We start from the raw sequence: 25,285 nt of genomic DNA, 5'->3' as shown, positions 1-25,285 counted from the left end.
GAAAAATTAATTTCATATGATATATGTTTGTAAGACAAACAAGAAAACTATAATTCAAAGTCTAAATATTCAAAGTCCTATAATTTTGAAACTGAATATATATATATATATATATATATATATATATATATATATATATTATCTAAAGTACATAACTTGTTATCTATGATAACGGTTTAGAAATTAATATCAAAACATGCTAATAAAACATCATGTATTAAGTATGTTAAACCATGAAAAATCATATATATTCAAAAAATTAATAGATAATTAATAGAAAATTGCTAACCTAACAAGTTTATAAAAACAAAATTAACTTAAAATTTATTATATAAAAATTTTCTATTCTAAAAATATTGGTCGTGCTTACAAATAATTATATAAAAAGCGTGTAGGGCGGGTGAATAATCTAGTAGTAATAACAAGACTAGTTTTCCAATTGTCTTTTTTCCTCTTGGTAGCTCAAGAAAAGTTGGTCGCGTTTACTTAGGACCTTGACTTTTTATAGTCACCCGTCAACGCGTCGTAACTCGCCACAAACCCATCGTCTGTTTCGCGCCAATATCAACTTACTTTTATTTCACATGAATTGTGCACAAACGCAAACCGAAGAAACCCAATCATGTCTTCTTGCGTCTCTTTGATTTTCTTTTCCCTTTTCATGTTCCTCAGAGCTTCTGCTCAAGATCCCACTTACCTGGGATACTACTGCCCGGACAAGCCAACTTATTCCAGTAACAGCACTTACTTCAACAATCTTAGAACCGTTTTGTCTTCTCTCTATTCCCACAACGCCTCCTACTCCACAGGGTTCCAAAACGCTACCGCCGGGGAAGACCCGGACATGGTCACCGGGCTTTTCCTTTGCCGGGGAGATGTCTTGGCGGAAGTTTGCCGTAACTGCGTAGCCTTTGTCGTTAAAGACACTTTAGATCGGTGTCCGGACGAAGAAAACGTCGTGCTATATTACGATCAGTGCATGGTCAGATACTCCAACCGAAATATTCTCTCGATGGTAGACACCAACGGACCTCTTGTGTTAAAGAATATCAAAAATGTTACATCTAACCAAAAAGACGGGTTCAGAGATTTGGTCTTGTCGACGCTGAACCAAGCGGCCGTTGAAGCGGCAAGCAGTTCCAGAAAATTCGATGCGAGAAAAACCAATTGGACTGCATCCCAGACTTTGTACGGGCTTGTTCAGTGCACTCCAGATCTGACCAGAGAAGACTGTTTGAGTTGCCTGCAACAGAGCATCAATCAGTTATCCATTGAAAGAATTGGAGAAAGAGTTGTTTTGCCTAGCTGTTCCTCAAGATACGAGCTTTACCTGTTTTACAATGAATCAGCAGCCATTATGAAACCATCACCACCACCACCACCACAGCTGTCTTCGACTCCGCAACCTGGTCAGAGCTCTGTCTTTTTCCTCTGTTTATTCATGTTTCCCAAATTAATGTACACAGTTTCATTTTTTTCATTTGTTATTCGTTGATGAAATACAAAATTGACAAGCCTCATCACGCTAAATTTTATTTTGATTAGGAATTTTGAAGATGTTTACAACATTCTTAAGTCTTAATTGAGTTTACACAGCCTAGGACTAAGGTTGGACACAATCATTCTGTTAGTTGGTAGGTACTTGCCCATAAAATCGAGTACTTGGTTTGACCAAATCGATTATCAACTAATATATTTAAATTACTCGCAAGTATAAGATAAATATCAATTTTTTTTTGTCTACATACAAATAGACCACCTTAGACCATTATATTAGTTTTCTTATCTTTTCACTTATACCTAACTTAACTATTATTAATATATACCCTAGTCTAAAATTAAGAAACTAAATAACTAATCTATTTTTATATAATAATAAAAAATAATATTTATTTATTAATATACAAAAGAATTATATATGCTTACTAATTTTTATATATACAACTTTACTTTAATCCAAATGCAAGAGGCAAATTCTTCAAAACCCTCACTGAGTACATGATAATATAATTTTTATAGATTGATTAAAATATATATATATATATATATATATATGATAAAATATGTATTAATAGTTAACTACTACTAATATTCAATGATATGATGGTACACGTTATTATTGGAAATTTTATGAGTATAGTTTACAAGTTATTATAAAAATGTAAAATATTTATCAAATATAAAACTAACTAAACAAAATATAAAGCATACTTTAAATTAGGCTTGGGAGTTTAAATATCCTTTGGGATACAGATTGGGTATTTTGAATTCCGATTTTTATTTATATCACATCTTATATTTCATTATGGTAAATTTATAAGTACAGATCGAATTCATATATAACACATCGGTTTTGGTTCTAATTTGTGTCACATCCTAAAGACCATAAAACAACGATATATCATTTGGATTTAGGCTATATTGGATCGGTTTGGATATATCTGAAGTTAAATCTAAAATTTAAAAGCAAAATATAAGAAATAATACTTATTTATATTGAATTGAATGTTTAAGGTATTTATTTAAAATTTAAATTCTTATTTTTAGATAGCATTTCAAAATAAATATATAATGAATATTTTAAATACATATTTTGTTCCAAATATTTATATTTGTGATTAATTTGGACATTATAATTAATTTTTTGGATTTTCTGGATTTTTTGTGTTATTCATTCGAGTTGGGGTAATAACACTTCAGGTTCATATATGTTTTACTATCCTACAAGACTCATTCTTGTATTTTTTACATTTAGGACTTGGCATGGATCGATTTATTTTGGTTTGGTTTCTGTTCGGACTTAGGTTACGAATTTTATGTCCATGGCTACTTTAAATAAAGAGAAAATAAAATTATATAAAATGTTCACCGGGATATTATTATGCGTTTGAAAGCGCATATCAAAATCTAGTCAAGTACTAAAATAAAAATAACCACTTCTCATTTTTTGGCTTGTTTCTCGTTTTTGTTAATGAACAAAAATATATTTTTCTAAATCATAGTAAAATAACTTGTGCCATAAGCGAATCAAACATATGTGATATATTTATATTATAAACATTTCAAAGTTTATATTTCTTATATATATATATGTTCTCGAATTGAATAAATATAGGAAAAATGAGGTATTCCTTATAAATAATAAATTATTTTGAATAATAAATTATTTTGAATTATAATGAATTATCAAATAATTACCAATAATTATCAAGCAATTTACATATAAAAAGTAATAAAACAAGATAAGTAACTTGCAAGTCCATCATTTTTTTATCAAGTACTTGAAACTACAAGTACTCTTTTTAACAAACTAAAGTATAAATTAAAACATTTATTACTCGTATAAGCCAAACCGAGTATCAAATATATCAAAAATACCAAGTATTCAACTTGTGTCCACCCCTACCTACAACACACCATAGCTTGTGACCAAAAGATCTCTAACTTAACAGTTGACACCAAGTCTTGTAAGCATGTTATGTTTAAAAAATCAAACTTGTGTTACAACAAATTATTCACTTGTTGTTTTACCATCTAAGAAATAACAACTTTTTCTCAATATTTTTGGCTAACCTTAGCAACACACGTCTCCTTTGTATATATATCTTTTATCTATGAGCTTTGTCACTCCATAATCTTATAGATTCAATTTAAATTCTTCTAGATATAAAAGAAAAAAGATTCTCCAAAACAAAATGAATAGATCATAAACTAAATATTTTCTAAATCATATCTACAATTGCATGTTTTCTTCGGTTAATCTCTCCAAATATCATTTTAAAATTTATCTGTCTCAACTCCACGTGCTACATGCCTACATCATCATCTGTTCCACTAGACAAATTTATGTTCCAACAATGTTTGTTCTTATAGTCTCCCACTTCTTAACGAAGTTTTATAATTCAACCTCACCATAATTAGCATGAATCCACATTAAAAAATTATGATCTAAAAGCTATCTCTTAATTATATAATACACTGCTATTATATATTCCATGAATCTTTCACTAATTTATCTCTACTTGAGTGCTAAAACTCTTTCAAATTTTGTATTTCTCTTTGCTCTCCAGTGATGCTCATTTGAATTTTTGATATGAATCTGCCCAAACTTTACTTGACTATTTGCAACACATATTCTTCTCTGAATCTCAAATTAGAGTTTATAAGAACATCACTCTATATGTCATTTTTCTAAATTCTTAATCCACACATATTGCAGCCTCCATCCACCTTGTTGATAAACTTATAACAAGTGAATTATATTATCGTCTGTTCAACCAACTTTTCTTTGTTCCAGCAGACGTTGATATGTTCTTTGAACAAAAACCTCCTTTGAATCCAACGAACCCCTGCTATATTCAAGAAAAAAAAATTTTTTAGTCATCTCCATTCTTAGATTCTTCGTGCCACTATTCAGCATCCTAATGTTTTTCTTTTTCTTAGTAAGTCAACTCTCCAACTCTTTAAGCTTCTCCTTTTCGGCCGTGGGTTCTTCCATTTTCACCACTTTTGATTGCAATAAAATTTTTGTTTCACTATACTCAAAGTCCCATTTTTGTTCTTCATTCAACCAGCATACATCAACTTATAATATGTTTGAAAATGTACATCTTGATCACTTTCAGTTGTATTTTCCAACATCTATGTCGAATTTTGATTCTAATTTTTGCTTTCTTCTTTATGATCCATGAATGTATGCAACATCACCAGGCTGAATACATCTTCCTTTTCATTTGTTGCATTATAGCTCTACATTCTGCATGCCTTCCTTTTATTTTCACTATGTCAGCACCTCAGATTTCTGTGTACATATCTATTACATTCCAAGCACCAAGAATTATTTTTCTTATACTTATGGCATTGGATTTTACCTTTAATTTCTTCCTTGTTTTTGTACACACTAAGATCATGTACTCATAATTTTTTTCTCTTAACAAATTCGTTAAGGTATTTGTCAAACATATTCACAAGTAACCTCACATGTTCCTCAAAAAATTTTAGTTCATCTTGTCATTAATCATAGTTAGTCTAACATGTTAGGATTCTATGAAAAACATTTCTTGTCTTAACATACATCTTATATGCTTGTAGCGTCCCCACTATTTCTTCAAAAGTTATCTAATTCATGTTAATACTAACCCCATAGCTCTCTTTTAAGACTCCAATATCTTTGGTAAACATCACATTAGTTTCTTGATTATGATCTTCTCCTTGAATGTTTTTCCTAGCACTTGTGTTTCATTAAAAATTGATCATAACTTAGAACTAAAATTTGTAATGCTTTCATGCTCTTACATTCTATTTTTTAAGAGACCAAACTATCAATTCTTGTTGTCTTCACACTTGAAGTTCATTCAAGCATCTTTTGAAGTTTTTGTTTGATGTTGCATGTGCACCCTTGTATCAACATGAAGTGATTTTGGTTAACTGAAGTGAAAATAACTAACAATGAAACCGTCTTTTTCTTGCATTGTACCTTGACATATTTTGTCATTCTTTGGCCATTTAGCCTACCATTTGATGAAAATAAAAATGTATTTTTCTTCAGTTCTTGGAATTTCATAAATGTCTTCCATTGGTGTTTAAGCATCTTTATCGATATCTTGAATGATTCTCTTCACATACACCTTTTAGTATTCTATTGTTTCAGTGTTAACTTAAAATATTTTTGAGTGAACCCATCAATCGTAGTACATCATCCATCTCTTTCTCCAGGGTCTTCACATGTGTGTTCAGCCTAACTTTTTGCAGATACCCACTTTAGTACCTATAAAAATGCGAGAATATGAAATCATTAAGAACTTTTAATGCACTCTTAATTTAGTTTACACATCTTAGGACACACCATAGCTTGTGATCAAACTATCTATAACCTAACACCAAGTCTTAGAAACATGTCATGTTCCAACAACCAGTACAACAGGTAACTCAATTGTCTTTTTACCACCAAAAAAGTAACATCTACTTTGTCTCAGTATTTTTGGCTAGCCCTTAAGCACACGCCTCCCTTGAATAGTTGTATTATGGTTTTCCTTTTATAATCCTAGCAGCACATACCTATGAGATTTTTCACCCTATAATAATCCCCTAGAGGCTAGATGCAATATTAGATTCATTTAAATTTTAGATATAAAAAGGAAAATCTCCTTCAAAATAAAAGGAATATATCATAAACTAAATCTCCCCTAAGCATATCTCCACTTGTACTTTTTGTTTGCTTTAAAATTTTCAAATATTTTTTGACATTTATTTCAACTCCACATGCCACATCATCACCAAGTGACACCTTAGGTTTTCTTCCACAAGACAACTTTTCGTCCCAACAGTGTATTCTCTTATAGTTGACCTTTTCATGATCCGTCTTAGTCCCAAATCTCTAAAAAAGCAGTACCATGTGATAGACATTTTGCATCTTACACATTTATTTGTTATTGATCTGTATTGTTTGATCTTAAGAAAATAATGTTTGGAAAGCAGACAAAGGCGGGATTTCAACTGGGTTAGTTGTAGCAATTGTTGTGGCTATTGTGGTGGCTGTTCTGCTTTTCGTAGCTGGTTATTGTTTCCTTAAAAATGTGGCAAAGAAGGCTATTCACACATCATATGCATTCAATGGTAAATTTCAAGGATTAATATTTGTATTTGCGTTTGACCTTTGAGTTGTATCAATGCTCAGCATCTTTATCATTCATCTAAGAGCTTCACTGTGCAACAGGAGATAATAGAACGACAGCAGACTCACTACAAATTGACTATAGATCAATTCAAACTGCAACAGCTAATTTTGCAGAGAATAATAAGATTGGTAAAGGTGGATTTGGTGAGGTATATAAGGTAATAATTGTTCCTTGACTGCCTTAAATTGTGTTTTGTCTTCAAACTTCATGTCAGCATGTTTAGATAATGGGGGTTTTCTGATAAAAACGGCAGGGTATATTATTGGATGGGACTGAAGTTGCAGTAAAAAAACTGGCAAAGTCTTCAGGACAAGGGGAAGCAGAGTTCAAAAATGAGGTTGTCCTTGTAGCAAAGTTACAACACAAAAATCTGGTTAAAATTCTTGGATTTAGTTTAGAAGGAGAAGAAAGAGTACTAGTCTACGAGTATGTGCCGAACAAAAGCCTTGATTACGTTCTCTTTGGTTAGTTTCATTTAATACTTTGTTTCAATGATTCTTGAGACTTGAGGTTGAAAATCATTATAGCTAATTAACGGTAATTTATGGATTTGCACAGACCCTACAAAACAAGGCCATCTTGATTGGACTCTAAGATACAATATTATAGGTGGAGTTGCTCGAGGGATTTTGTATCTTCATCAAGATTCACGACTTACAATCATACACCGTGACCTCAAAGCAAGTAACATTCTCTTAGATTCGGATATGAATCCTAAAATTGCAGATTTTGGAATGGCTAGGATCTTTGGATTAGATCAGACCCAACAAAAAACGAACAGAATAGTTGGTACCTAGTAAGTCTTCGTCTTAACTTCTCATATGTTAGAGGTTATTTATATTATATTATATTTTGGCAACTTAGTTTTTGTTGTGAGTTTCAGTGGTTACATGTCTCCCGAGTATGCAATGCATGGTCAATACTCAATGAAGTCTGATGTATATAGCTTCGGTGTGTTAGTTCTTGAGATTATAAGCGGCAAGAGGAATAGCAGCTTATATCCAACCGATGGCACACATAACTTTGTCTCTTATGTACGTTTTGAGCTAATCAATTTCTATATTTACCTGACCATGATTGTAAGTATTGATTAATTTATTGATTAATACTCTAGGCATGGAGGCTTTGGACTAATGGGACACCTCTTGACCTCGTGGATCCATTTATTGTAGATAACTGCCAAAGTAATGAAGTTATTCGATGTATCCATATTAGTCTTTTGTGTATTCAAGAAGATCCTGTTGATCGTCCTACCTTGTCAAACATTGTTTTGATGCTCACTAGTAATACTGTGACACTTCCCGTCCCTAGGAAACCAGGTATGTTCTTTCAAAGTAGACCCGAAAATGACCCACTTAATTCTGTTGATGATGCCTCGATCACAGATCTCTATCCTCGCTGAAGACGAATGTTTAATTACCTTCATGCATAGTTCCTATATCAATATTTGCTGTAAAATAAGTGGAAACGTTGTTATGTTATTGTTTTTTGTAGTGTAACTGTAATCACAACATTGAAGTGATGTACGTAATACTATATCAGTGGGTTTTGCGTATTGGGGTTCCAGTCAAATTACTGAGTCATTCAGTATGTTTTTGGCACATTCTCCAGGAAAATAAATATGTGTACCTTATGTACTTTGAGGATGAGAATCTTTAATGCTCAATATTATGTTAAGGCTAACCCTGTTGCAGTCGATTTTTCTTTAGTGGTTACTAACTTTAGGTGGGATTCTCAGAGTGGCTGGACGTGGCATTGTAGTTAGGTAGGTCGATATTTCTTTGTTGAACCCTTCTATAACTCTCATGTTCTTGGACTGTCCTTAGAGCTTCTTTGACCTCCAGTATTAGCTCTTGGTCCATATACATGGGCAGTCAACACCATTTCCTCTCTCTTACACACTCATGAGAAGGTTTTTTCCTAAAAATTGGTGAATTTGCATCAAATGAGATAAATCAGCAATATCAATTATATGTGAAATGTTAAACTCACTTGGCAAGTATAAATGGTATGCATTTTCATTAACTTTCTCAAAAACTTTGAATGGACATTTTTTCCTGAGGAGAGATAGTATGCCCTCACAGATTAGCATACTCTTTCAATATGTGTTGAAATTTTTCTACAAAAAGAAATATTTTTCTCTATATTATTCATTTTCATATTCGGAATATATAAAGGGATGATATTGTATTTGTCTAGTTTTTGGAAAAAACATCATTAATCAAAAATGATATTAAAATCAATACACAAATATTTATATAATGTATATTAACTATATTTTGATAAATACACAACATAATAAGTGAATTTAACAATACTTTACGAAGTGGAGTCTTACTCGGTAATAGAAAACAATCTGTTATTTTTTCTTGGCTGAATTTGACATATCTCTAATGAAACGGTAAAATGCTAAACAAATCCCCAACTTTCAAGACAACTGAAGCCGTGTGAGGTCAATTACCCCATACATGGTTTGGAGTTAGGTGCAGTTGTGTTTGGACTTAAGATTTAGAGGTCATATCTCTATTGTGAGAAGATGAAGTTTTTACAGACCATAAAAGTTTGAAGTACATATTTACTCAAGCAGACCTAAATCTGAGGCAACGCATATGGATGGAGTTATTGGCAGACTACAATCTAGATATCGTCTACCACCCAGGGAAAGCAAACCAAGTGGTTGACGCCCTCATAAGACGTAAGGTCAACGTCTCTGAGACAAAAGAGGTGCAAGATTTGTTTGTCACTTTGGCTAGTTTACGGCTATCTACTACTACCGTTGAGGATAAGATAACCGCATTGGATGACTTAGATCAAGCAGACTTGCTAGAAAGGATCAGTAAAGCTCAACAAGGATTAACAAGGATATGATTCATGGCAAAGAATGATTGCAAATGAGGTTGTTAGATATCACACCACCACAAATGGAACTTACCAATTCAAAAATAGGGTGTGTCTGATGAATAATAAAGATCTGAAGGACGAGATTTTGCGTCAGGCGCACAACTCTCAGTTTTCTATACATCCGGGAAGCACCAAGATGTATCAGAACTTGAAACGCTATTACCAACGGGAAGGTATGAAGCGGGATGTTGCCACTTGGACTTTGCAGTGCATACTTGCCAGATGGTCAAAGGAGAAAGGCAATCGCCAAGTGGGCTATTACAAGAGTTTCCATTACCCGAATGGAAGTGGGATATGGTGAAAATAGACTTCGTTACCGGATTGCCATAAACAACTAGAAAGAAGGACACGATTTGGGTGATCATGGATAGACTCACCAAATCTGCACATTTGTAGCTACCAAGACTCACGAAGCAGATCGTTCAGAAAAAAATATCTGGAAGTATCGGTACGATTACATGGAGTGCCGGCAAACATCGTATCAGACGGTGACCTAAAGTTTATAGGAGCATTCTGGCAGGCCTTTTAGAAGTCACTATGTACAAAGGTACACCTTAGCACGGCTTATCATCCATAGACAGATGGACAGTATAAGCGGATGATACAGAACTTTAGGACGTGCTATAATAGCTTGTGTACTTGATTGGAAAAGAATTTGGGGTCAGTTTCTACCATTGGCAGAGTTTTCATGCAACAATTCCATATGATCTATGAGTCGGGAGAGAGATGGAATCTATGAGGAGATTTGGAGCCAGAGTCACAAATGTGATAGTGTTATCCATAGTTGTTTCCGAGTGTTGTGATACCAGCGGATGTTGACGTGAATTCGGGGGGAGGGGGTGAATTCTTGTTTAATGAGGAGAGTTGTCACATCCCGGGCCTTGGCCCAATTAATAATGAGGCAGCCCAATGATGTTATGGCTCAAGTAGAGAAAACCCTAGGGTTTTCCCTTTACTCTTCTACAAAAAGGAGGCAGTCTTCAGATTTTTCTCTATAAAGATAAAACACAGTGGAGTCTTGCCCAATTGGAGAGGGAGCAACCGCCGGCCATCAAGCACCACAGATCACCGTGTAGCCTCGCCGAAGAAGAGATCTCGCCTTGTTTTGGGCCTTTATCGTCGTTTCCTTGAATCATTTACTCTCTTTCTTCTATATCCAACAATTAGTGAGGGTAAGGAAACCGTAATCACTCTCTATTTGTTCTCTCTTATCTCTTTCTTCTTCTAGATCTCTGATATAGGGTTTAGGTGGAAATTAACTGACCCTTGTTACTTGTAGATCTATTTTGTGAGGATCTGTAGAATGCATATCTACTTCGTCTCATCTCTCAATTCACATATCTAGGCTAAGATTAGGACTTGTTGCAATTTTATTGCCATCTATCATTCACTCATCATGGTACAAGTCTCTAAGTTGATCAGTCATCCCTGCATGTTGTTGTTTCTATAGATCCATAACTATATATATTTATATATATGATATATAACTTGGTACTTGATGTGTGAAATACATAGATCTATTACTAGATTGTTAAAACATGATTATATGATGTTTGATGATTATATGTAATGGTTGTATTAAATAGGGTTTTCACTGTGATTGATCTAAATTAGTTACAAATTTTATTTTTCGGATAACAAACTATTGTATTTAGCCAACAAAAATATATTTTTTTCGTTTCACTACATAAAGATATTATTGTTTATTTGTTCACACATAATAAAGAGACACGTTAAATATATATCATAAATATATCATTGTGATAATTAATAAATTTAAAAGTTAAACTAATAGAGAAAAAAAAACTAATAGAAACTCAATAAATTCAATTAAGTTTTTCTGAGTTTACAGTTCACTTTTATTAAATCATGAAAATTTTATAAAAAAGATAAAATTTATCTTTGTGAAATTTTTTTTCCAAAATTTTGATATTTGTGAAATATATATAGTACATATTGTAATAAAAGTAAGTAGTCTTTTTAGTGCTTTATTTTATTAAAACTTATTTGAAAAAAAATATTATGTTATCGAAGAGTAAATAACTAATGATCTTTTGCACTAGAAATTAGTAAGAACAAGTGTCACTGATACAAATCATTAGTTATACCAAACTGGTTTTGTCTTGAAATAAAATATACTCCCTCCGTTTTATATTATTTGTCGTTCTAAATTTATGCACACATATTAAAAAAATATTTAATTTTACTTATTTTCAAAACAAAAATACTATTATCAATATACCTAATCATATATCAACCAATAGAAAAACAAAGTAGAGAATATTATCAAAAAAATTTGCATTGAAAACCGAAAACGACACTTATTTTAAAACGAAAATTCTACTTTAAAACAACAAATAATTCGAAACGGAAGGAGTATTAGGTGTTCTCGTTCCAATAACATCATGTGGACTTCAAATATAATTAATGAAAATACAATAATAATTCTCATATATATGTGTTTTTATTTATTAGTTTTCTCAATTTCGTTTCGAGTAAACTTTTACTTAACTATCATTGAACAAGGTTAAACTAATAAATAAAAATCAGTATACTTAACTATCATTGAACAAGGTTAAACTGATAAATAAAAATCAGTATAATTTCAAGATTGACGGTTCCATCCAATATCACTACGGTGGAAACAAAATCAGTCCTAACATGAAATCTGCCATATCCAAAAAAATGTTTCAAATACACGAAAGATTTCGAAAAAAAATATGAACACAAACTAGCAATCCTTACTATACAACAATAACGAATAAATTCGAATTGCCTCTTAAAAAATATTTATGAAAAGGGAATTATAATATTTAGGAATAAAAAATTGCAATTGAAATAGGTAGTCAAAGATATTGCCTTGTTTTTGTCTGAAATTTATATTAAAAAACAGGTGAGATGCAAGTTTTATACAATGAGCTAGAAAGAAACATAATCCATTTATGCTAACAAATCTTTTCAAAACAAGTGATAGCATCAAAAAATATTGACTGTAACATGTCTTTTTAAGCTAACATATTTATGCAAAAAGGGAATGAAATCATTTTTATATTTCTCTCTCTTTCTTATTTATGTCTCGACAACAGCACCCAACAAATCTAAAAGCAGCTCTTGTTCGAATTGGTTCCCTGAGATTGTCGGATTATCAAAAAATCTGTAGAGGGAGCCTCCCCGGATTCTCTCTGAACCCCATCTTCTCTTCGTGTAATGATCCTTCTTCTTCTTCTTCTCCTTAACGATTTAATCTTTCGATGATATGTCTACGGATCTTGTCTCTCTCTTGTTGGTTCCATTTACATTGTAATTTTGAATGAATCTGTTCATGCTAGGGTTTCTAACGAATGAGCTGATTCTATCTTATCACTGTGTTTCTTTTGCATGATGTGAACTCATTTATTACAGGAGGCTGTTCTGTATTTGAGTTATGTCGTCGCAGGCCTCCCATGGAAACGAACCGAACAGTGTAACGAGGAAGCAAGTGTTGCCCCTTCCTCTGCGAGCGTGAATCAGTTGGTTCTTTATGAGCCCAAGGGGAATGAAACCGAAGAAGAACCTAATAATAACCAATCTCAGCCTTGTTCGCAGCACAAATCACAGTGTCCTTCCATTGGGGCTTTTACGGTTCAGTGTGCAACTTGTTTCAAGTGGAGGGTAATGCCTTCGATGCACAAGTACGAAGAGATAAGGGAACAGATTCTCGAAAAGCCGTTTTACTGCGAAACGGCTTGCGAGTGGAAGCCAAACGTGACTTGTGATGTCCCTGAAGATATCTCTCAAGATGGAACCCGTGTCTGGGCTATCGATAGGCCTAGTATCTCTCGCCCGCCCACTGGCTGGCAACGCCAACTCCGGATTAGAGGTGAAGGCGGTACCAAATTTGCTGATGTGTAGGTTTCTTTCTCTCCTTTTTGTTTATATAGTCACAGATTAGTCTTGTAACGTTATTTTTAATTCTTTTTTTTTTTTATCTTTCAGATATTATGTTACTCCTTCGGGCAAGAAGCTTCGATCCAATGTGGAGGTCCAAAAGTTAGTTTTGTGATGATTTACAAATTTTGTTGTTAGTGTGACATATAGTTAGCACCCTAATAAGCTCATTCACTGGCTTGCAGGTACTTGAATGAGAACCCGGAATACATAAGTGAAGGAGTGAAGCTTTCACAGTTTTCGTTCCAAGTCCCGAAACCTCTGCAGGAGAACTATGTAAGGAAGCGCCCAGCTCGGCCAATAGAACCAAGTGACACCCCTGCAGCTATTGAAGGTATGTTTCCCCCCACCTATATCAACTGTTGCCTAAGTTTTGTTGAGAGTTTTTATAAGGAAATATCAGAAAACCCACATCCTTTATTGTGTTCTTTACAAACCACTTACACCTCAGCAGCTTCATCTTGATTTTTTTTTGTGTGATAGTCTCAGGCAATGTACTCAAGGAACATTGGTTAACATTTTGGTTGTTTTGTTTTCTTTTCAGCTAATCCACTCGGATTCGTATCCCCAGATGCTCAGACAGCATTGCAGCCAACCGAGCCGGGACTTTTCGATACACCACCCTCGAAGAAGGCAAGAATATCGGAGCAATCTAGCTAGACAAGACTCAGCTATCCCTCTTTGTTCTTCGATGTAAATTGGGAGTATATTTTAATTTTTTGGGTTGGGTACATTGAAGAAATTGAAGAGGGACATGTGGGTTAGCTTGTTTTGTGTGTATTATCTATTTAAACTCCTCTAATAGGCAGAAGATTCTTCTTTTGTTACAAAGTTTCTGGATACTCATGGAACTTATTTTAGTTAATGTTTTTATTAAACTCAAACTTGATAATTTGCCAAAGGTAGGTTTAACTGAATTCACAAAACCCCTAACCCTGATACCTGCATATAAAAGGTCTAGATAGCTTTAGCAAAACATAGAAGCAAGTGATTTCCTGGGTGGTTGCTTCTTTTGTTTCCACCCGTTAGTGATCATGTCATAGAACATATTTTCTACAGCTTTGAAATGCTTCAAACCTCTCTAAATTGAAAAATAAAATATAACTTCTTGAAAAAGCTTAATAACACTTGAAATTGGGGTCTTGTTTACTGTTGGTTTAAGTCTGTTGGACTTCTATAACTCGCTAGCTTTGTGTCTTCTAATATCTTGGTCCATCATCAGTGATATCTTTCAAACACACTTGAAACTGTAATCACTAACGAGTACCACAGCACATTTCTGGTGGGGAGGCAGCGGTAACAAAAAAGGAATACATTGGTTTTCATGGGATAAAATGTGCACACATAAAGAAGAGGGAGGTTTGAGCTTTAGAGATCTACAAGTCTTCAATACGGCTTTATTGGCAAAACAACTATGGCGCCTAATAGACAAGCCAGATTGTCTATTTTCGAAAGTGTTTAAAGGAAGGTATTTCCGAAACTCTCATCCATTGGATGAACACAGATCTTATTCTTCCTCTTATGGGTGGAGAAGTATCTGTTCAGCTAGATCTCTGGTTAAAAAAGGGCTAATCAAAAGAGTTGGAACCGGGCAATCAATTTCTGTTTGGAATGACCCCTGGATCCCAGCTCCTCGCCCGAGATCAGCAAAACAAAAAAATCAAGTTCAATTTTTGAACCCATCTTTAACGGTGGAGGACCTCATCAATCCACTCGATAGAACCTGGAATGTAAACCTCCTCAATGCATACATACACCCGGACGATGTTAAGATCATCAGAGGTATGGCACTTAGCCGGAATCATCGGCCTGATACTTATGGCTGGGCATTTACAGAATCTGGAAAATATTCGGTGAAATCAGGATTTCGAACGGAAACCTTATACCCGGATAGGGAACCACGGATACCGCCGTTTGGACCAAATATAAAACCTTTGCTCGCTTTCTCCTGGAAATTAAAATGTTCACCTAAATTGCAGCATTTTATTTGGCAAATACTATCCGGAACATTACCGGTGTACAAAAATTTAAGGACACGTGGTATTGAGTGTGACCTTAGATGTAATATTTGTGGAGCTGAGGAAGAAACAGTCCATCATGTTTTATTTGAGTGCCCACCAGCACTGCAAACATGGGCCTTATCTAGGATTCCGTCTCCCCCGGGACTATTTCCCTCAACATCAGTTTTTTCTAGCTTGGATTATTTATTCTGGAGGTTACCGAAAGAAGTGGATTCAAACTATTTTCCTTGGATTATGTGGTATATCTGGAAGAATAGAAATAGTAAGATCTATACAAATAGAAATGGGAATCCTCAGGAGATATTACGGATAGCGGATCTTGAGGAAAAACTATGGACAGAAGCACAATTATTGCTACCGGATCCTCATGGTAATGTTCAGTCTACCACCGATTGGCAATCTATGGGTACAACAAGGGTTTGTTGTGTCGATGGATCTTGGAAGGAAAAAGATGTTTTTACTGGACAGGGGTGGTACTGCCGGAAAATGGATTCAGAGGACAAGATGATGGGGGCAATGAATCTCCGACGTAGCCTATCTCCTTTACATGCAGAATGTGAAGCGCTGATTTGGGCAATGGAGTGCATGAAGACCCTGCAGTTCTCAGATGTAGTTTTTGCGACGGATTGTTCTCAATTGGTGAAGATGGTGTCCTCACCCGAAGAATGGCCAGCATTTACTACGCATATGGAGGAATTTCAACGAAGTAAGACTTTCTTCCCTAATTTCAAGATCCGACATATTCCACGGGCGCAAAACACAATGGCGGACAAGCTTGCTCATGGGGCAAGGAGTTCACCATCAGCTATGTTATATGTCGATTCGAGTCCTCCGGTTTGGCTTTCTGAACCGGTGGAAACTTGTTAGAGTAATTTATTGTTGTCAAAAAAAAAAAAAAAAAAAAACTGTAATCACTATGTCAGTCGTATTAAACGCTTAGCATCATCCGTTTCTGAAAACTCCTACGCATACATGATGCGTTAAACTAGTCAAGCTTTACACCTCACTTTTAAGTCTTTTTAATATACATCAAATAGTTAAAAATCTATTGGGTTTTTATCCAACTAGTACAAATAAAGATGTATGGGAGATGGAACTCCTTCTGAACTTAATATAAAGCCTTAATATCAGTGTGCTAACTCTGATCAATTTAACTCTTAACTAACTTAACCTACAGCTGACAACAAAACGTATTTTAGTTAAAGTGGCTATTTAGATTTTAAATACATTAAATACGTTAAAGCTGACTGAGAGTTTGAGATCAGAGTTGGAAGGTGTACCTTGAGTCTGTTTGCAAGGAGCTTTGAAGCCACCTTGTAGACAGCAAGAGATGGGTCGGAATTCAGTGATCTTTTTTGCATTGACCCTTTTTCGAAATCAGAGTAAAAATAAAAAGAGTTGCACTCCATTGCTGCAGGTGTTCACCTGTAAAGAATTATGTCGGATAACCATCAAGTCTTGGAGATTTGTTCTTTGGGAGGGATAAAAAAACATTCTCGATGTCAAGATGAGTGACTGGAGCTGATAGAACAGAGATGGCGTCATCAGAGAACCTGACATGCTAATAGAAGAAATATCCGCTGGATAGCAGATGTTTTGGGTTGTCACACCAAGTAGACACTGAAATTAATCAATCGCATGATGCTTGATTTCATCTAGACTGTCTATGACATTACCATCAGCATCTAAAAGAAGGTGAATGTGGTTTTGAGTCTGTCTCGCTTTGATAACATTGTATGTTGCTTAGATCTCAGATGCATAATCCCCTTGTTGTGAACACCTTTTTGATAAGAATCTATGCATATCATGAACAGATTTCATCTCTTAAAAGGGAATATCAGTTTTGAAGACTTATTTATGCTTGCATCCATATGGAATTTCTACTAGTATAATGATGATTTAATAGGGTAACATAAGCAAGCAGAATGAGATGAAATTGTTTTTGTTGTCCATTCATTCTTTGCAAAAATGGCAACTGCAACGATTCCATTATTCCTTTAGTGGTCTCGACCACCAAGATTATGTTTGTTTCTATAGAAACCAAAACATGGTTGCAATTGGAAAGATGTTGTGATTATGTTTGGACATTGTTTTACATGTATTATTAGGCTAGATGAGTTCTTTTAAAATTCTTGTGTGATCTTGCTAGTATTCAGTCTTGATACGACCAATATATTCATGATTTTATACATTCCACACATATATATATATATATATATATATATATATATATGGTATTATACCTCTTTTCATAAATAATACATTCGATTTTTATAACATATGTATATCTCAAAGTTCATACCATTAAGTTTTATTCATAACAACAATAAAAACAATCCAATACTATCAATGAAAACTATTTAGTTTTAAAAACAAAATCAAATGAACTAAAAGTAGCAATGTATCTCTCTTCAAATTTGAAGTATGAACAGTGAATTGATTGCCTTTTTAATTCCGTAAAAAAATACAAAAAATTGTATATACCCATAAATGTTTTAGGTTAAGTTCTTATATAGTAAACTTTTATTTGAATTTTTTAATTTAATATTTTTAATGTTACACGATAAGTGTTGAAGTTGTTATAAATAAACATTTATAATTTACTGAAAAAAGAACAAGTGTGGTGCAGTTCCAGAGCCGTGCCTGAAATATACAGGCTTAGAAGCAAATAATTTCTTTTGGCCCTACAATAAATTTTAAAAGATAAAAAATAGAAAAATAAATGTAATATATTGAGTTTGGGTTTCGAACTCGCCATTATAAAGACATTATTAATCAAGATATACCATCTGCACTAACAGAATTTTAGTGTATTTGGCCCCTAAAATTTTTTTAAACCTATTGGCCTTCAAGCAAATGCTTGATCTGCTTGGTATCAGGCACGGCCCTGTGCAGTTCTAATAATAACAAAAACATATAGATATATAAGTATATTTAGAAATTTTTGTACTATTAGCAGAGACCTAAATCCTGATCCATCACCATTCAGACCTAAATCCTGATCCAACATAGCAGAGACCTAAAAACTATCATTAAGCTTCTTTTAGTGAAGTAACAGTATCCCCAGAGTAGAAAGGCATATATATCAAGCCGAGGCACGATGATTGTAAATCTTTTTCACATTATACTAACAATTACATATAAGATCACAAAGAACAGAAAATTCCGTGATCGCTGTCACACATCATAGCTCCAAAACATGTTCTAATTAAGAGAACTGGTATGTTTCTTAGATCTAAAATGCATAATCTCATTTGTTGTGAACACCTTTTTGATAAGATCTATGCATATCATGGACTGCAACAATGGTAATCCTTCCATTTTCTTTAAGTGGTCTCGAGACTCTCAACCACCAAGATTATGTTTGTTTCTTTGGAAACCAAAAAAAATAGCTACAATTTAAAATACATATTATCGGTATGGTGTGATTATGTTGGACATTATTTTACATGTATTCCTAGGCTATATGATTTCTTCTAAAAACATTGTGATGTGATTTCGTTAGTATTCCGTCTTGTTATGATAATATATTCATGAATTTATACAATTCACATATATATATGATATTTCTACCTCCTTTCATAAATAGTACATTCGGTTTTTATAACTTATATATATATATATATATATATTTCAAATTTCACACCATTAAGTTTTATTCATAACAACAACAAAATTATCCAATACTATCAATGGAAACTATTTAATTTGAAAAAAAAAACTCAAATATACATATGTAAATATATGATTGTGAGATTAAATAAGCAATGCATCTCTCTTCAAAAATTTAAGTACAGTGGATTGATTACCTTTTTAATACCGTAAAATACAAAAAAAACTCTACATACCTATAAATGTTATATAGGTTAAGTCCTTGTATAGTAGTACAATTTATTTGAGTTTTTTTTTCAAATTTAATAGTTTTTAGTGTTACACGATAAGTGTTGAAGTTGCCATAAATAAATCTTTATAAGTTATTGAAAAATATATGTTCATTAGAGTATGTGCAACGCGGGTCCATAGATCCAATCCTTAAAAAAAATGTTAAAATATTGTTTTTTTTGTTTCTGTGCCGGATCGAAGCCCAAAATTACTAAACTAAGGATTGATTTCAGCTGAGTATTGTTACTGTGTCGCGGATCCCACGACACGTGACGGCCCACGATTAGTTAATTATTATTTTTAACTAAAACGGAAAAAGAAAAAAACTAATAAAAAATAAAAAAGAACATTGGAAATCGAGCAAAAAAAAACTCACCATTGCACATACTCTTACATGATTGTAGAAATCACTAATAAGTCCTTATAAAAATTAAAACATTACATGATACTGGTTATTGTTAAAAAGTTAGAAAAAACATTACATGTTAATGTTCTTGTAACAGACAACAAATCATAGTTACACTATTATGTTTGTAGAAAAAGGACCGTTCAGAGGAATCTAAAGCTCACAGTAAGATCATAGGTTTTCTGAACGATAAAACATTTTCCATACACAAAACTAATATCATCAAATTGGTTGGTGTTGGGTAGTGTAAATCCAATTCCTCTCCTGACATGGCAGAAACTAAAAACTAGCATTAAGATTCTTGAAATAAAGTAACAGTATCACGAGACTGGAAAGCATATATACAGTACATCAAATCGGGGCATAACGAGAGAATGAGAGATCACATGATACTAACATATAAGATCACAAAAGAACAGAAAATTCTCGCAAGTGTATACAATGAGAGTCACCATTATGATTGTCTCTGTCCATCAAATCGTTTCATCCAACTTTTTTTTTGTCGACCGCCTATTTTCATTAGATTAAGTGGTGATTAGACGGACCGATCTTTTGAGGAGCATCTCCGTCTTACCGGAGCTGATCTATATAGAAGAAAATATAACATCTGATCCTTGCTTCTTTAGCCAATGCGTCCGCCCAACCATTCATATTTCGGAGAATATGAAACAGTCTCACATCCTCAAAATCCTTCTGTAATCTCTGGAATATCTCGATTTCTGTCGTGAATGTTAGCCAATCCTCCAGGTTTATAGTCATGTCCACTCAGGGACGGAGATAGTATATGGGTAGTGGGATCAGCTGACCCCACTATTTTTAAAAATATATTTATTTTTGTTTAAGAAAAAATTATTGACTCCATTAAAATATAAAATTTGACCCCATAAAAAATATAATTCCACTAAAATTATTACAAAACATTAAAATTCAAAGTTATAATTTATAGTTTTTAGTGGTTTATAAATTATACTTTTGAAAAAAATAATTCTGACCCTGGTATAAAAATTTTCTGGCTCCGCCACTGTGTGCACTAGTTCCAAGTAGTTTGTCTCGAATCGTATCGTAGTTATCTTCATGTCTTTCATTTGAGAGATCACATGATACTAACATATAAGATCACAAAAGAACATGAAATTCTTTTGTGAGAGTCACCTCCATCAGTGTTACAAAAAAAAAAAAAGTCACCTCCATCAAATCGTTTCATCCAACTATGCTGTTGTTTTTAAGAACCTTCTCAGCATCATCTTTCCCCTATTACATTTATTAGTAATTTTGCCGCTTCTCTCACAACCCATGTCTACCAATTGATGAGCTGGAATCAAGAACCAAAGAAAAACTAACATTTATTGAAGTTAGGTTAAAATGAATATTGGAATCAAGTTACCGACAAAAGAACCATGAACTTAGAAAATCTATATCGAGAAAAGGTTTTCCTAACCTAAAGGGAATTTAGGTTGAACGTTTAGGATTTGGTCAATTTTGGTTTACTTTTTAATTTTCAGAATAATAATAAAATAAATCATGCATACAAAATTAAACGCTAATAACATGCTTAATTAATCAAGTTTTAAATGCCGAATAATAAGCAAAGATCATTCAAACATTTAAAAAAAGTCAAGCGATGGACCTTTCTAATACAGTAGCTAATAAGATGTCTTTTTTTTATTATAGAAAACATTAGAATATTAGCCGCCGCCCCCAAAGCGAACCACGTTAGCTCTTACCTCATTTTCGCTAACACTTTTTGTTCTCTCTCTCTGCGAAACATCCAACGAAGACTCTTGACTCTGTACCTCTCATCTCCTTCTCTCTCTCTCTTATTACATCGATTCGATTCGATTCCATCTTTATATTCTTATGTCTTTGTCCAGTTTCCCAAACCCCTTTGTAATTAAAGAGGCGGTTCAATCTTCTTGAAATTTGCTTCTTTTTCTTCTTGAGATTTGCAAGAAACCTTTTATTCATCATCAGGTCTGTCTTCTTTTTGATTTTGTCTAATTCTTAGGGATCTGGATTCTTTCTTCATTTCTTGAGAACATCCATGTTTCTTTGATTGGGTTTTCTTGAAGTTGCTCTCTTTGGTGACATAAGGGTTCTGTGATTTGAAGTTTAAAGTTGAGATCTTTAGGGCTTTTTTTGATGCAATCTAACGTTTAAAAGGTTTTGAACTTTTTTTCAGGTTTTATCAAACGAAATGTCAGGATCACAGAGCAGTTTAAGAAGGTATCTTGGAGCTATCAAAGACACAACAACAGTTTCATTAGCAAAAGTCAATAGCGGTTACAAGGTTATACAAAAGAAAGAAAAATAAACTCTTGTTTTTTTTGTTCTAAGTGGAAGAAGCAATGGCGTGTGTGAATGATTGTTTCTTTCAGGAATTGGATATTGCTATTGTGAAGGCTACTAATCATGTGGAGCGTCCTTCAAAAGAAAGATACATCAGAGGTTAGTGTCCTCCTAGCTTTTTGGTTTCTCTCTGTACCATAAGGTGTTTAAACAAGTTAGTTAGTTAGTTGTTGCTGTTGTGCAGCTATTTTTATGGCTATTTCTGCAACAAGGCCTCGTGCAGATGTTGCATATTGCATCCATGCTCTTGCTAGGCGCTTATCAAAAACACATAACTGGGCGGTATTGCTTTTGTTCTCTGCTGTTGTTTTTGTAAAGTCACATTCTGCTTTAAAACTTTTGCTGATGATTTTTTTTTTTTTTTCATTCAAGGTTGCGCTGAAAACTCTTATTGTTATTCACCGTGCCTTGAGGGAAGTGGACCAGACCTTTCATGAGGAAGTTATTAATTATAGCAGAAGCAGGACTCATATGCTTAACATGTCTCATTTTAAAGATGATTCAAGTCCCAATGGTACTACTAGTGTCTCTGTTGTTGAATCTTTTGCATTAGAGAGCAAGCTGTTTTGGTTTTTACTTATCTTTTCCTTTGCACTCAAATTTTTCAGCATGGGTTTACTCTGCTTGGGTCCGTTTCTATGCACTATTCTTAGAGGAGCGACTAGAGTGTTTCCGTGTCCTCAAGTACGATGTTGAGATTGACCCACCAGTAAGTTTCTCTTTCCAACTCAAGTTCTCAAGAGTTTTTCTTTCCTTGTAGAAATCACAAGCATGTGGTATTAAATAAATGCAGAGAACCAAAGAGTTGGACACTCCTGATTTGCTCGAACAACTTCCAGCACTACAAGAACTTCTTTTCCGTGTTCTTGATTGTCAGGTGACATCTCCAATCTTTCAAACTTGAGTTGTTTTTTTTTTTTGTATCTCCTTCACACTCATTACACAAGTGGTGTGTTATCTTTGCAGCCTGAAGGGGCAGCAGTTCAAAACCATATTATACAATTGGCACTCTCAATGGTATGATGACTAAAGGAAGTTTAACATTGCTACTTGTGGATTATATTTGGGTAACATCATTTGTGATTTCTATTCACCAACTAGGTTGTAACGGAGAGCACTAAAATCTACCAAGCACTGACTGATGGAATAGACAACTTGGTTGATAAGGTACCCCAAAAGCTTCAAGTTTGTGCATATATAATATATATATTTGGCCTTTGCTGACAGTTTCCTTGTTGACAGTTCTTTGAGATGCAACGGAACGATGCTCTTAAGGCGTTGGATATGTACAGAAGGGCTGTAAAACAGGTACACGCAAACAAACTCTGCTACTTGATATATAGTGGCTTCTCCTTCTACGCATAAGAACCACTTTATAGTTAACTCTGATTGGTTTCTTTCAGGTAGAGAGGCTTTCTGAATTTTACGAAGTTTGCAAAAGTGTTTATGTTGGACGTGGAGATAGGTTTGTTAAGATTGAGCAGGTTAGTTTTTTTCATACATGTTTTGAATATTTATTTGTGCGAGCTTTTGTCTAATCTTCACTCATATGTATTTCTTTGTATTGAAGCCTCCCACTTCTTTTCTACAAGCAATGGAAGAGTATGTGAAAGAAGCACCATTAGCAGCAGGTGCCAAGAAGGAGCAGGTAATGGAGAAGCTTGCAGCTCCCAAAGAAATCTTAGCCATAGAGTACGAAAAGCCACCAAAAGAAGTTGAAGAGAAACCAGAATCACCTGAGCCTCCGGTTAAAGCAGAAGCAGAAGCAGAGAAGCCTGTCCCTGTTGAGAAACAACCTGATTTGCTGGTATTTGTCCATTTGCTAACTACAATCTTGGACCTTTTTTTTTCTTTTTCTTGGATTTGATGCTGACTTTTCAACTTTGTCTCGCTATAGTCTATGGATGATCCAGCTCCAGTGGTCTCTCAACTTGAAGAGAAGAATGCTTTGGCTTTGGCTATTGTCCCTGTTAGCGGTAAAAACAAATTTAATATTATTCAAAGAAGTTATCATCAATATGTATGTATCTTCTCTCATCACATATATTTGTTTCTTCCAGTTGAGCAACCAGTTTCTACAACTGATTTCACAAATGGGAATTCTTCTGGGTGGGAATTGGCACTTGTGACTGCCCCAAGCTCAAATGAAGTTGCTGCTGCTAATAGCAAATTGGTAAATAAATAACTCCTCCCTCTCTCTCTCTGTCTCTTATATAGTCGTTTGGAGAAGTTTATAGTAGATCTCTTCATGTATCAAAGGCGGGTGGATTGGACAAGCTGACACTTGACAGCCTATACGAGGATGCAATCAGAGTGAGTCAACAGCAAAACAGAAGCCACAATCCATGGGAGCAACAGCATCATCCAGTCCAAAACGGCCCCATGATGCACCAGCCTTTCTTTGCGTCTAATGGAGTCTCAGCTCCTCCTCCTTTTCAAATGGCAAATCAATATCATCAGCCGTATGGTGGGTTTCAGCATCAGAACTCAGGGATGATGATGGGACCTGTGCAGCCTTATCAGCAGCAGCAGCAACAGCAACAACAACAGAACATGAATCCCTTCGGAAACCCGTTTGTCGCGAATGGTAATCCACACCAACCGTATGGCTCGGTTCAAGGAGGTTACAATCCATATTCTAGCCTTATGTGAGATTTGATACTAATGTATGTTTGTGTACAATCTTATATATACAAGTATATGTTGTGAGGTGATTGTAGCTAGAGAGATTCTTTTTTATTGTTGTTGTTGTTGAGTAAATACATACATTACGTCTCTGTATGTGTGTGTGGATGTATCTGTAAGCGAGATAATATATGATTCTTGAGGACACCATTTGGTTTTGAAAATATTACGTGTCACAAAATGTTGTAAAACATATTATGCAGTTTAACCCCAGGTTTGGAATTGAGCTAGGAGTGAGGTTAATGGGGAATATTATACAAAGTGTTCTATGTTTGTACTAGCTGCATTAGTACAAGTTCACTTTAAGTATATCAAAAACATATTAGAGCTTTTCTTTATTAGTTACAAATGATATGACTACTTTATAGTCATCTTCTGGTTTTGTAGAAATCATAGGAACCTCTCCTCGTATTTTAGGTCAGATGCGAAGTTGTTCTCTC

At 34.1% G+C, this 25,285-nt stretch overlaps 3 protein-coding genes across 5 annotated transcripts; all 3 read left to right on the top strand.

Annotated features, from left to right (window-relative positions):
* The first annotated feature begins 579 nt into the window (after positions 1–579).
* Positions 580–8,232, top strand: LOC108820678 (cysteine-rich receptor-like protein kinase 10). The gene is made up of 7 exons (XM_056992107.1): positions 580–1,409; positions 6,478–6,615; positions 6,716–6,834; positions 6,931–7,141; positions 7,236–7,473; positions 7,561–7,711; positions 7,792–8,232. Exons 1-7 carry the CDS (start codon positions 623–625, stop codon positions 8,077–8,079), a joined length of 1,932 nt encoding a protein of 643 aa, XP_056848087.1. The 5' UTR covers positions 580–622; the 3' UTR covers positions 8,080–8,232.
* Positions 8,233–13,002: 4,770 nt separating this feature from the next.
* Positions 13,003–14,389, top strand: LOC108819373 (methyl-CpG-binding domain-containing protein 2). Its single transcript, XM_018592390.2, is given in 5 exon segments — positions 13,003–13,039; positions 13,042–13,465; positions 13,554–13,607; positions 13,691–13,839; positions 14,050–14,389. Coding segments are annotated over 5 exon segments (780 nt in total). The 3' UTR covers positions 14,166–14,389.
* A 7,092-nt stretch (positions 14,390–21,481) lies between these two features.
* LOC108818702 (putative clathrin assembly protein At5g35200) lies at positions 21,482–24,992 on the top strand. Of its 3 annotated transcripts, none has more exons than XM_056992738.1 (15): positions 21,497–21,603; positions 21,686–21,785; positions 21,994–22,101; positions 22,190–22,259; positions 22,345–22,674; positions 22,769–22,869; positions 22,954–23,037; positions 23,127–23,177; positions 23,262–23,327; positions 23,403–23,468; positions 23,564–23,644; positions 23,731–23,967; positions 24,058–24,136; positions 24,221–24,333; positions 24,420–24,992. In XM_056992738.1, the coding sequence occupies exons 3-15, from the start codon at positions 22,009–22,011 to the stop codon at positions 24,810–24,812; spliced, it is 1,764 nt and encodes a 587-aa protein (XP_056848718.1). In that variant the 5' UTR covers positions 21,497–21,603; positions 21,686–21,785; positions 21,994–22,008; the 3' UTR covers positions 24,813–24,992. The 3 variants fall into 3 exon arrangements, with proteins under 3 accessions (XP_056848719.1, XP_056848718.1, XP_056848720.1); XM_056992740.1 differs by having other exon boundaries at positions 21,549–21,785; positions 22,345–22,442; positions 22,533–22,674; XM_056992739.1 differs by lacking the exon at positions 21,686–21,785 and having other exon boundaries at positions 21,482–21,603.
* The last annotated feature ends 293 nt before the right edge of the window (positions 24,993–25,285 follow it).

The sequence above is a fragment of the Raphanus sativus genome, chromosome 8, assembly GCF_000801105.2.
Source record: "Raphanus sativus cultivar WK10039 chromosome 8, ASM80110v3, whole genome shotgun sequence".
NCBI lineage: Eukaryota > Viridiplantae > Streptophyta > Magnoliopsida > Brassicales > Brassicaceae > Raphanus > Raphanus sativus.
Note: the sequence above shows the minus strand (reverse complement) of the source record. Positions and strands in the feature narration are given on the sequence as shown.

Bases quoted from the DNA above. Each gene is read 5' to 3' on its own strand.
- LOC108820678 (XM_056992107.1), top strand. From the start codon at position 623: ATGTCTTCTTGCGTCTCTTTGATTTTCTTTTCCCTTTTCATGTTCCTC. The intron at 6,616-6,715 runs GTAAATTTCAAG...ACTGTGCAACAG, and splicing joins CACATCATATGCATTCAATG to GAGATAATAGAACGACAGCA. The intron at 7,142-7,235 runs GTTAGTTTCATT...GGATTTGCACAG, and splicing joins CCTTGATTACGTTCTCTTTG to ACCCTACAAAACAAGGCCAT.
- LOC108818702 (XM_056992739.1), top strand. From the start codon at position 22,009: ATGTCAGGATCACAGAGCAGTTTAAGAAGGTATCTTGGAGCTATCAAA. The intron at 22,102-22,189 runs GTTATACAAAAG...TGTTTCTTTCAG, and splicing joins AAGTCAATAGCGGTTACAAG to GAATTGGATATTGCTATTGT. The intron at 24,137-24,220 runs GTAAAAACAAAT...TGTTTCTTCCAG, and splicing joins GGCTATTGTCCCTGTTAGCG to TTGAGCAACCAGTTTCTACA.